The 13,558-nt window shown below is 36.6% G+C and overlaps 2 protein-coding genes across 3 annotated transcripts in view; one reads left to right on the plus strand and one right to left on the minus strand.

Moving 5' to 3' along the window:
- The window catches only part of LOC126260092 (ATP synthase mitochondrial F1 complex assembly factor 2), a 37,480-nt gene extending 34,158 nt beyond the window's left edge, over window positions 1-3,322 (minus strand). Inside the window, exon 1 of one of the 2 annotated variants that reach the window (XM_049957305.1) lies at window positions 3,166-3,322. In XM_049957305.1, coding sequence (XP_049813262.1) covers window positions 3,166-3,247 — 82 coding nt within the window. In that variant the 5' untranslated portion in view covers window positions 3,248-3,322. Of the gene's footprint in view, window positions 1-2,326; window positions 2,435-3,165 lie in introns of those variants that run through there. The other variant, XM_049957306.1, reaches the window with a different exon arrangement.
- Window positions 3,323-3,568: 246 nt separating this feature from the next.
- LOC126259902 (BTB/POZ domain-containing protein 6-B-like) overlaps window positions 3,569-13,558 on the plus strand; it is a 39,568-nt gene continuing 29,578 nt past the window's right edge. The window contains exons 1-2 of the mRNA XM_049956984.1: window positions 3,569-3,677; window positions 4,245-4,385. Coding sequence (XP_049812941.1) covers window positions 4,245-4,385 — 141 coding nt within the window. The 5' untranslated portion in view covers window positions 3,569-3,677. The remainder of the gene's footprint in view (window positions 3,678-4,244; window positions 4,386-13,558) is intronic.

Here is a 13,558-nt window from a genome sequence, read left to right on the forward strand (position 1 = left end):
CTTTATTTGGGTTTCAATCAGCTACATTAACCTTCTTTGTTCCACTTAAATGGGTTCTGTTTATACTGTATTACACAATGATTGTGACACTAGGTTGCTAGCACTTTGAGCTCAGAAGGTACTTACATATGGAGAAACTCTGCTCAACATCTAGAGAAACCAATGGAGTATATCTTGTCAGCACCCATAAAGGCAATTCAGTGAAAGTGGCAAAGGTTTCCATATTTGGATTATTCTTTAAATTTAATTCGAATTTGTCTTTAGCAAATCCATCAAGGATGTACTGAACACTTCAATGAAGAAAAAATTCAAAGTCCTACACTACAGCAGACATACAGCTCCGAGTTTCACTAGGCAATCTAGCTGCGACTCAGAGATGCACAGGGGTGCCTCACAGAGAGAGCATCCCATCCCAAAGTACCCCTGTGAAATACAGCACCAAGAATCGCTTCTTGGCTTTTGGCAAGATCAACGTGTAGTTTTTTTGGGGGTGATTCAGGTTTTTTTTATTTTTTTATTTATGATAATGTACAGCCAAATCACTCCTCCTCCAAACCTCTAGCATACACTGGAAATATTTCCAACTTTAGGTCTTTGTTTTGACTAATTCTTGGGCCTGCTCGATGGCTGTTGCATTCACTGAATCTAGGACACATTGAAGGGTTTGATTTTATCAAACTTTTCACACAAGAAAACTGCGCATCTTATCCAAGTGCCCCACCCTGTGATGACAAAACTGTGGAACGTGGAGCCCTATCATTTCTTGATACATAACTTGATGACTGGGAGCCTTTACCAGAAGCTTCTTCAGAGCAACAATGAAATCGTTTATCCCACAGAAATTCTCCCTGATACTTTCACAAACACAATGTAAACCATGCACTATACATGCACACGATTGATGACGATGTTCAAGCCCTTCAGTTGTTCGAAAGTGGAAAACATGTAGTGTGCTTGATCAGTCAGCATGAGCCTGACGTTTGTATTGTGCTTCCGCTCACCACAGGTTCATAATCAGTCACTGAATGACTGCATTATTGTGCAGGCATTTGTCTTCTCAAGTTGGTACATTTTGAAAAGCACAGGTTTAACCCATTCACCAGATGATGGAAAAATTAACACATTCAGAACATATATTTGCAGTTCATTTGTAGTCACATGTTTGCTGACCATCTCGTTTATTTTCTCTAAAATGTTCTCATAAATTGCTGGTATGTAACTTTCTCTCAGAGCACTCTCATTTGGTACACCTCTGTGTGTACTTTTCATGAAATTATTTGAATACAGGACTGTTTACCTCATGGATTGGAATTCCTAATTGGATTAATGCCACGGCAAGATAGGCACTAAATTCATTCAATGATTGCTGCTTTTCAAATCCTGAAGCAAAGGCATGTATCAAGAGTAGTCTGCTTAGGTTTTGACTTACGTGCAATGTTCTTTAAATGTTTGTTGTTACTAATGCGCTCACTTATTCTGTTTCTTCTATGCTTGTCATCAATTGCAATATGTACTTCACAGCTGGCACATCACAGAATAATGCCTTCAATTTTGATAAACTGAATCTCTAATTATTCTGTCAGCATAATTTTCTTATGAAAAATCCATTCTGGTAAAACACTAACACGGCCACCAAGACATACACAGTCGATGGATGGGAACTGTTAATTCATGCCAGCACTAAATGAATTTAGATTTCGGCTATTGCAGCATCACTACTTAGATTTTATTTTATTTCACACCTACAGGCTGGCCATTGTTGTTAGCAGTATGACTAATTACTGGTGCTTTCCATAAATTATATTAAAATATTTACCAACCACTGTCGACTTCTGGTTATACAAAATCTTTAAGTCCTTTCCAAGAACAGAAAAGAAATTTTGTCTAATCCATTAAAACAAAGATAAAAGTGGGGTGGAGGTGAGAAGGTGCTCAAGCATGAAGTGGAAGGAAAAAAGGTGCAAAATGTAGTAATCTCACAAAAAGGTGCAACAAATTGTGCTCGTTTTGCTTAATATCGTGTCCCCACATGCATATACTGACCTGTCTGCATGAGAATAGATATAATTTTGGAAAGACGCTGCACCTTAAAATCCCTTCTTTAATGATCAGAGCAGATCAGTTAAAACATGTAACAATAACATAGTAGTTTGTGAAATAGCAATCACAGAAGAAATGAAGTAACAAATTCACAAACTTAGTCACACCAAAGCGAGAATCTGTACAGAATCAAAATAATGTTGGTAGACAGTGTGATTAGGCATAACTTCAGTAGTAGGTAGTCTAGGGTGTTCACTGTGTTGACATTGTTATGTACTAGGCCTACCTGTAATGACGTACAACGTAACATATTTGAATGAAAATAGATTTATTTTCCCATGTCTATGTCTTCAGCAGAGCCTCCAATGACTTGGGTTAATTCCACGTTCGCCGCCGACCCCCCCCCCCCCCCGCCACCCCCTTCTCCAACTCGCAAGACCTTGAATGTCACCTAGTGATAAAGTTTCTGGTAGTGATAAATCGTTTTTAATGGACTCGACTGCTGAGATACGAATGCAAAGGTACTGCCGTACAGACTATTTTTACTTAGTTACTGAGAAACGGTGTGCAACATTCGTTACATAGGCTACAACGTGACGCAGCAATAGACAATCTTACTTACCAAACTAATAACTTTTTTCTAAAAAAAAAAAAAAAAAAAAAAAAAAAAAAAAAAAAAAAAAAAAAAAAAAAACCTTCCTTCCTGTATTACTTAATACCACAATAATTACCTTATGGTAAACAAGAAAATTACTCTCTGAAAACTGTCTAGGGTTCAAATGGCTCTGAGCTCTATGGGACTTAACATCTGAGGTCATCAATTCCCTAGAACTTAGAACTACCTAAACCTAACTAACGTAAGGACATCACACACATCCATGCCCGAGGCAGGATTCGAACCTGCGACCGCTACGGTCGCAGGGTTCCAGACTGAAGCGCCTAGAACCGCACGGTCACACAGGCCGGCACGGTCTAGGGAGTTGGGCTTAGGCCGTAGACGTTATTTTATTTGTATTAAACGCTCTACTAACACCGTGCAAGACGACATACGTTCTTCGGTTGGAAGACAGTTTGTATAAATACTGACAAAAAATAATAACATTCAAAGGAACCACCAACACATACCAGACGCATAGAAGCGGGTAAAGGTGAAGGGCTGTCGTAATCCCAGTGTTATGACTTGCCGGCATTTGAGAAGTTTGTGCATATTTAAATTTTGTTTACATTCGCCACTTGGTACATCTTTGAAGTATGATCCTTACAACATCGACAGGTTCGCCAACGTGTGAAAGATGTAACTGTGTAATGACGATATTTCGATGCTTTTTATAGCTCATATTATTGCAAGGAATTCATAGTTCGACAATCTTTCACCGTAATTGATACATTTGCATTGAAAATCAAACAGAAACGGGCAGAAAAACTCCATACAATTTCAACACTCCACGTAACGAATTCATAGTCATGACATGTGCATGTCATCTTCGGCATAAATTGTTGGCCTTGTGAGGGAGTTCAAGGGCACGGGGAAAAATTTGTAAACATGACTGATGACAACAAGAATGTGATATTTACATTATAGAATTCTAGAAAACACGAATTATCCAATAAGTGTGGACATAGAAGACAATATAAGTGTAAGTTTCAAATTATGAATGGGTCATTTACTGTTCATAGTTTCAAAACATTAAAATTTCTGGTTTGCTGTTTTGCTACAACTATTTTTCAAACATTAAATGGGCTAATATTTAAGGAAAGAGATACATTACTTCAAATTATACCGACAAGACTCAATATCAGTATTTTTTATTCAGATCATGTATTTTGTACCAGTTGCAGAAATCGTGACTACCGGACTAGGTAACGTTAGGCTCTCTCTGATTTGTATTCAACACCTGTCAACCAGTATTTTCCTATAACATACAAGCGCTCAGTTAAATTCACGATTATCCATCCTTGCATATTTATATTATTGAACGGTATTCCGGCGTCACACTATAATGAAAACCATATAGACCAATTTTTGCCAAGTAAACGTGTGTCTGTATTCCGGAATACTGACAATCAATCTTTTCACGTTAGTTTACTTTTATAGTAATATTTATGGTAGCGGTATAGTACGTAATTTTATTTGTGTACAGGTTTACTATAAGCTAGTTGATACAAATTTTTCAAATGCTTTACCAATATTGTTTTTCTTTTAGATGGATACATTTACTGGTAATGTACATACAACAGACTGGCAGCTATCAAAAGATAATGTTTCAGAGAGGATTCGTATGTTGCACAGTACTTCGCAGTGGAGTGACTGTTCTTTCAAAGTGGGTTCACAAACTCAGTCACAGGTTAGTTAGTCTATTATCACTTATAATGATATCAGATGTTGCTGTATCATTTGTCCCACTAATAATAAAAAGAATTTTCTAATACCAGTCATTTTTGTGCAGACAAAAATGATGGGTAACAATCATGAGTTTTGAAATAGGTAACATTGCAATAGTCAAATGTTTTTATGATGTTAAAAGACAGCCTACAAAATGATAGCATAAAATTTAATTGTGGGTTATTAAAATGTTCTGCTAAGAATTACATAGGACACCCCCACCCAGTAATACATTTCTTGTAGTTGATGATACAGTATATGCACATAACATACTTGTTGTAAATTTATCTACTATGTAATACTGCTTTTATGAATTTACATTGCAGTTATAGATATTTATATCAAAAAATGCATTAAGAATATTATGAATGTAACATCTTGCTATACTGCTGATCAGTCTCTCACCACAACCTTTATTTCATGTTGAAATTCATTGGCTTTGCTAACTCACAATCCAAACCAAACAAAATCTTAGGCTACACTACAGATCAGTCAGTCAACACAACAATGCTTTCGAAGAGTGACACTGTCACATTCTAATGAAAACTATTCCTGAAGCATATTTATTTCAAACAAACTTGCTTTAATATCATGCGTTGATATCTGGAATGACTGCATATTTATAACATTAATATTAATAGAGTTTGTCTGAAATTTATTTGTCAGTCATAATTACAAAAAAGGGGGAGCGAATAATTTAGTAGATGCAGAAGAATAATATGTGTTATTTTAATATAGGTCATTTTTATTATTATTCTGTTTTCGAATACTAAATGGGGCGGCACTGTGACATGACATTCTGGAGAGTTGGGTTTAAATACCAATCCTGCAATTAAAATGTAGATTTTCAAAGAAATTGCTTGAATTTAAAAGATGAAGGATGCTTTCTCACACTATTCTTGTTTAATTTGAGCATGTGGTCAGTCTCTAATAACCATATAATTTATGAAATTTTAAACCCTGATCTTGCTTCCCTCCTTTTTCCTTCATTCTCTCATTTTCTATCATTTTGTTTTGGACGTTCTCATTTCATACTGTGGCTTTGTTTTACAAATCTGCACAACAGGACCTAGCGACAGACATATATAAGCATAATATTGTTAGCTGACTGATCCAGGTAACCATTTCTCATTTGTCAAAAGTTAAAGGTATCACTGGTGTTACTAGGTGGATCTGTAATTCTGTTAGAAACAGATTATTTGTTTGTATTGAATCTAACCTCACTACATGAAGAAGAAAGCTGTCAGATTACCCACTTAGTGACAGAGATACACTATGTGGTCAAAAGTATCCGGACACTCCCAAAAACATACATTTTTCATATTAGGGGCATTGTGCTGCCACCTACTGTCAGGTACCCCACATCAGCGACCTCAATAGTCATTAGGCATCATGAGAAGGCAGAATGGGGCACTCTGCAAAACTCACAGACTTCGAACATGGTCAGGTGATTGGGTGTCACTTATGTCATACGTCTATACGCAAGATTTCCACATTCCTAAACATCCATAGGTCCACTGTTTCCGATGTGATAGTGAAGTGGAAACATGAAGGGATATGTACAGTACAAAAGCGTGCAGGCCGACGTTGTCTGTTGACTGACAGAGACCGCTGATAGTTAAGAAGGTCGTAATAGGTAGACATCTATCCAGACCATCACACAAGAATTCCAGACTCCATCAGGATGCACTACAAGTACTATGACAGTTAGGCGGGAGGTGAGAAAACTTGGATTTCATGGTCGAGCAGCTGCTCATCAGCCACACATCATGCCAGTAAATGCCAAAAAATGCCTCGTTTGGTGTAAGGAGCGTAAACATTGGGACGATTGAACAGTGGAAAAACGTTGTGTGGAGTGACGAATCACGGTACACAGTGTGGCGATCCAATGGCAGGGTGTGGATATTGCAAATGCCCAGTGAACAACATATGCCAGCATGTATAGTGCCAACAGTAAAATTGGGAAGCGCTGGTGTTATGGTGTGGTCATGTTTTTCGTGGAGGGGGCTTGCACTCCTTGTTGGTTTGCATGGCGCTATCACAGCACAGGCCTACATTGATGTTTTAAGCACCTTCTTGTTTCCCACTGTTCAAGAGCAATTCAGGGATGGTGATTGCATCATTCAACACGATCGAGCACCTGTTGATAATGCATGGCCTGTGACGGAGTGGTTACATTACAGTAACATCCCTGTAAAGGACTGGCCTGCACAAGCCCTGACCTGAAACCTATAGAACACCTTTGGGATGTTTTGGAAAGCCAACTTCGTGCGACGCCTCACCGACTGACATTGATACCTCTCCTCAGTGCAGTACTCCATGAAGAATGGGCTGCCATTCCCCAAGAAACCTTCCAGCACCTGATTGAACGTATGCCTGCGAGAGTGGAAGCTGTCATCAAGGCTAAGGGTGGGCCATCACCATATTGAATTCCAGCGCTACCGATGGAGGGCGCCACAAACTCGTAAGTCATTTTCAGCTAGTTGTCCAGATACTTTTGATCACATAGTGTATATAAGAACTTTATATAAAAGAATAATAATTTATATTTGTGCTCTAAAATATTTACAACATAAACAAAAATAATATTTAGATAAATATTAAAAGACAGTCCTAGGTGCTCTTCATTGGCTCAAGAGAGATATTTCACTGGGTCGGGCATTATCAGGTTATCTCCTGCAATGTGGGTTGGAGATAACCAGATGAAATGCATCGTTTTTGATCCAATAATGAGCATTGTGCAACCTAAGACTGTTTGTTTTTGATATTAATCACAATATAAGGTTACTGTGGCACCACACCACAATGGACTGGAACAAATTAAATTAAAAAATTTAGATAATACGTCATATAACAAGTAATAAAGATATGGACAATTGCCAACACAAATACGTAAAGATGCAAAATATCAAGTACTTATACATCTAGAAAATGAAAAATACATACCAAACTTAACACTTTGTTAAATTTCTGCTCTGTGTATATCATTGTTGAAGAAACAATTCTGTGTAACTGATTTTTCAGATTTTCCAGATTTCAGTCAGTTGGCATACTTTTCATAGTAACCAACTGCTACCATGAGAATGTTGCATTTTCAGTTATTTACAACGAAAATGAAGCTCAAAGGATACTGCATAAATCATAGATAAAATAATGTAAATTTGACATAACTGCAAAAGAAGGAAGTACAGTACCATACAATTAAAATATTCCATGGGGTTGTTTTTGGATGATGCTGTTGTCTGTAGGGAGAGTGCAATGCCAAAAGACAGTAGCAAAATGCAGGAATACCTGCAGAGGATCAACAGTTAGTGCAGTGGCTGTCAGCTGTCAGTCACTCTCAAAAAAACAAAACCTCCATTATCATACACTACTTTCAAGTGAGTGATAATTTCTTTTTCAGTGAAATTATTGTCTTGTGAAACACTGTCCATTTCCATTGACTGAAGCTGTCACTCAGAACTGATTGCGAACATATAGACAAACAAGACAAGCAATAGCAATGTGCTGTGGGTGTGTACACTTATGCATTTATGTGACAGATTGACACAGAATCAATCGTGTGATATTTTTGTTCAGTGACGATATTGAAGTTGGTGGTACAGTCAATCTGCTGTAACCATTCATGTCACTATTGACACTACATGGTGGCTGCAATACTAATGAGAGACTGTTCTATAGCTTAGCTTAAGATGTAGGTTAGGTTGGGGTTTGAAAATGGAATGACATGAAATGATGTTGGTGCAAGTACGAGGGTTGACTGAAAAGTAATGCCTCTGCCTTCGTAACTCTTCAACAGTTCCCAGCATTGGCATGCGGCAGGTACTGGCTTCGTCTGTAGCCTCTTCTCTACAGCTCCAGTTGGCGGGAAGCCTTAGCATTGAACGGTTGTGTTGTTACAGTGCAAAGTATGGAACCCTGTGTAGACGGTCAGTCAATGCTGTTTAAGCAATGTGCAGTCATTGAACTCTTGACAGCAGAAGGTGTCACCCCAAAGGAGATTCATCAGAGAATGAAAGCAGTTTATGGTGATTGTGTTGTTGTGAGTACTGTGCGTCATGGGGCAATTAAGTTCAAAGGTGTTGAGGTGGGAACATCTGTCCTGCATGACAAACAAAGAGTTGGACGTCCTGTGACAGCAACCACCAAGTTTCACAAGCAAAATGTTGACGGATTGATTCAGGACGATCGTTGTATTACTTGGAGAGAAATTGCAAGCACAATTGCCATTTCACAAGAATGTGTGGGTCTCATTATTGCTTTGCTTGGCTGTCTGAAGATCTGTGCACGATGGATACCCCAGATGCTGACTCCTGTAGTGAAAGCGCACAGACTTGAAATTTGCCAGGAACTCCTCTCGTGTTACAAGAATAAAGGTGACACCTTTCTCCGTTCAATTGTTGTTTTGAATCACGTTCACACTTTTACGTATAAAATACTTTATTAAAATATACATAGGTTCACTTCATAAAAGACACACGAAGACTATCTATTGCGCCTCATCACTCACGCATATATACACAAACATAGCTGTCACCACAATCGATACTTCTCGAACATACTCGATATAACTTATTCTAGAACGATGTTCTGGAACTTTCTCATATCCGATATAAATGTATTACATAATTCCAACACACCTCCTTACATTTATATCGCGATGTTTAACATATTCCTAATTTTAATGAATTTTTCTTTACATAACGACTTTGTGAATATATCTGCAACATTTTCATTTGAATCTACTTTAACAATATCAGTGAGTCCCTGTAAATAATACTCATTCACAAAATGGTAATGCACTTCTATGTATTTTGAATTCTTTGTAAAATTACCAAACTTCGCTATATTTAATGCTCCTGAATTATCTTCATATATGATAATAGGTTTTTCAAATTTAACATTAAAAATGTCTAAAATATCATGTACAAGTTTCACCTCGCTTACAGCTTCAGACAATGCTACATATTCTGCGAAAGTTGAAGCCTTTGTAACACTCGCTTGTTTTCTTGACTTCCAAAATACAACATTACCAAATAATCTAATTACATAACCAGAAGTTGACTTTCTATCCACACTATCACCTGCCCAATCTGAATCCACAAAACAATCTAATATCTCAGCACTTTCATTCCTACAATAGTTTAATTTCAAATCTTTAGTTAAATATAAATATTTCAAAATTCTCAAAGCATATTTAAAATGAGTACTACTGTAACAACTTTGGAATCTGCTCAAGTAATTCACACTATAGCTAATATCTGGTCTAGTACCCGAACGTACGTACAAGAGTGCACCTATCAAGTTTCTATATCTAACGTCATTACAATCTTCATACGCTGGTTCTAACTTTAAATTTACTTCCATTGGAGTTTTGTACAAGATCGAATCTTCAATTTTATATTTCGCAGCTAACGAATCAATATATTTTTCTTGACTCAAACTCATAACTCTTGTTTCACAATCATAATTAATATCGATCCCAAGATATCTTTTTACCTCACCTAAATCTTTCATATTAAATCGTTTTGACAATAAGTTCTTAATCTTAACAATTTTTTCTTTTCTCACACAGCAAATGAGCAAATCGTCGACAAAAATAATCAAATAAATCAAGACATCTCCATCTCGCAATACATAAAGACAATAATCATATTTACTCCTTTTAAAACCTAAACTTCTTAAAAACTCATCAAGACAATTGTACCAAGCTCGTGAGCTTTCTCGCAAACCATACAATGCTTTATACAATTTACAGACTCTATCCGTACCATCATCATATCCTCTTGGCTGCTTTACATAAACTTCAGATAAAACTTTACAATTTAGAAACGCAGTCTCTACGTCCATTTGTTCTATAACCAAACCTTCTTGACAACAGTATGACAACAAAATCTTTAATGTTTGCATATTGGTTACTGGAGAATAAATATCCTCGACGACTTCTTTTTGTTGAAACCCCCTGACAACTAATCTTGCTTTGTAAACACTTTCTGATTTCTTTGTGAAAACCCACTTTACATCAATGGCTTCTTTATCAACTGGTTTATCTACTAATTCCCATGTTTTGTTTTTGTTCAAACAATCAATTTCCTTATTCATCGCTTTTTCCCAATAATTTGATTCGGCGCTGTTAATCGCCTCCTCAAAGCTTTCCGGACTATTTGCACTGCAAAAGTTTACATAAATAAAGTTGCTGTAAACATAATCATTTAATATTTTTGGTTTTCTTTCTCTAGATGATCTCCTCAACCCAAGTACTTTCTCTGGTTCATGATTATCAGAAAGCTTTTCATTTTTCTCAATTTCCTTCTGTTTTTCTATTAGTTCAGTTTCATTTTCTATACTTTCGTGTTCAGAATCACTAAAATATTCACTTACTGAATCATAATCTTTAAACCCAATACATTTAACACCACTTTCAACAATGTCAACATGTCGAGCAACAACTATCTTATTATTTATTAGCACTCTGTAGCCTACTTCACAATAACCCATTAAAACCCCCAAATCGGCTTTCCTATCCCATTTCGACTTCCTCAGTTGCTCAGGTACTCTTACAAAAACTCTACTCCCATACAACTTCAAATGATTAACATTAGGTCTTTTCCCCAGTAATATCTCATAAGGAGTTTTCTTTTCAATGGTGTTAGCTAAAGTTCTGTTTTTGAGGTACACTGCTGCACAAACCACTTCAGGCCAAAATCTCGTGTCCACTCGCGCTTCGGCTAGCAGACACCGAGACATGTCCATGATGGATCTGTTATACCTTTCAGCAGTACCATTAAGCTCATGCACATAAGGTGGACAAGCATTCAATACAATTCCTTTTTGTCTCACAAATTCATAGACATTTTCATTTAAATATTCCTTCCCATTGTCACATCTTATCTTTTTAACAGTTTTCCCAGTGAGATTCTCAACTTCATTAATATACTCTACAAAACAATTGTATACTTGATCTTTAGATTTTATGGTGTAAACACGAGCTGCCTTACTGTAATCATCAATGAAAGAAAGAAAATATCTTTCCCCATGCATTCCAGTAGTTGAGTGAGGCCCATTTAGATCTGTGTGAACAATTTCTAAGATTTCTTTTGCTTTGGTTCTATTATTTTTAAAAGGAACATTATGCATTTTGTTTTCGATACAGATTTTACATTTCATAAATTCTGATTCTAGTTCTGAAGGAACCCCATCTAACAATTGATGTTTACATAAAGTATTTAGATAATTGAAATTAACATGTCCCAAAATGCGATGCCATTTTTCCTTTGTTGTCATATTATTGTCTTTACTCATAACATTAACATTAACTTCTCCTTTATTAATAGTACTACTCATTTTATACAACTGACTCTCTTTCCATGCAATCGCAATCAATCCATTAGCTTTATCAAAAATTTTAGCATTATTCCCTACCGATACAATTTTGTGATTATCTGTAATTTTGGCATAACTGATCAAGTTTTTGTCTATGTCTTTTACAAAGAAAACATCTCGCATGTTAATTGGAAACATTTGATCATAGACAGGAAAATTACTAATTACATTACCAACTTTAGTAGCTTGCAAAATTTTTCCATCAGCAATTTTTACATTTATAGGTTGTTTTAAAGTTATACTCTTAGAAAAATATTCCTCATTATTAATAACATGATCAGTACAGCCACTGTCTAATAACCAATTGATTTGAATTTGATTGTTGTTACTTGACTCTACTGTTCTATTTTGACCTATCATAGAATTAACCTCTGTTATAAAACTACTCATACCATGATCACTCTGATGGTAACCTTGCTTGCTGTGATTCCGACCGCTGCTAAAACCATGCTGCTCTCCTCGACCATGTTGCCTGCTGCCATAACCTCCACGCTGCATGTTGCCGTAATTTCCACGCTGTACATTGCTATAGCCTCCACGCTGCATATTTCCATTACCTCTGTCGCTACTTTGAAAATGTACTCCACGATGCCATATGCCTCTGTTACTTGTTCTTCCCTGGTTACAATCACGTTTGAAGTGACCTGCTTTGCCGCATCGATAACATACTTGCTCCTGATTTCTTGAATTCAATTTTCTTTCTGTGTGAAATGAATTTGATTTTACCTCTTCATTTCCAGTTTTTGCATTCAATAATTGAATCTTACTTTTAACGTATTCAACTGTCTGGTCCTCTTCCTTCAAGACGTCCACTAAGTCCCCAATATAGCTCATTGACTCTGGTAATGTTCGCAGCATATAATTTAACTTCTCCTTTTCCGTTACTTTAGCGCCTGCAGATTTCAGCTCATTTACAGTTTTTTCAAATGCACTGAAAAATGTCCCCGTATCACTGTAATCACTTAACCTCAATTTGTCCAACTTGTTTCTGCATATTATTTGAAGTGCTGTAGACTCTTTCGAATATAGTTCATCAAATTTCTTCATGATCTCGAAAGCACTTTCTCTGTCACTCACGAATTCTAGTTGCTTATTTGTGATTGCACCATAAATATAGTTGATAGCCTTCAAGTCCTCTTCATCCCACGTTTCGTTGTCTGAGCTCACTTTTGCCCTCGTAATCACTGTATGACATTTCTTCATTTTTAGGTACATGATTATCCGCTGCTTCCAGTTCCCATAGTCCTCGCCATCAAATACAGGAATAGTTATATCAGCCATGTCGAACTTTCTGAATAACACGCGACGGCCACAATATAATATTTAACTTCTACTTTTCTTTTCAACAACCACGCTCTGCTACCATGTTTTGAATCACATTCACACTTTTACTTATAAAATACTTTATTAAAATATACATAGGTTCACTTCATAAAAGACACACGAAGACTATCTATTGCGCCTCATCACTCACGCATATATATACAAACATAGCTGTCACCACAATCGATACTTCTCGAACATACTCGATATAACTTATTCTAGAACGATGTTCTGGAACTTTCTCATATCCGATATAAATGTATTACATAATTCCAACAATTGTGATGGGACATAATGTGGGTACACCATTATGACCCGGAGCCAAAACGTCATTCTATGGAATATCGACACAAAGACTTGCCCCAGAAAAAGAAATTCAAGACACAGCCCTCAGCTGAAAAAATCATGGCCTCAGTGTTCTGGGATGCA

The sequence above is a fragment of the Schistocerca nitens genome, chromosome 5 (assembly GCF_023898315.1).
Source record: "Schistocerca nitens isolate TAMUIC-IGC-003100 chromosome 5, iqSchNite1.1, whole genome shotgun sequence".
NCBI lineage: Eukaryota > Metazoa > Arthropoda > Insecta > Orthoptera > Acrididae > Schistocerca > Schistocerca nitens.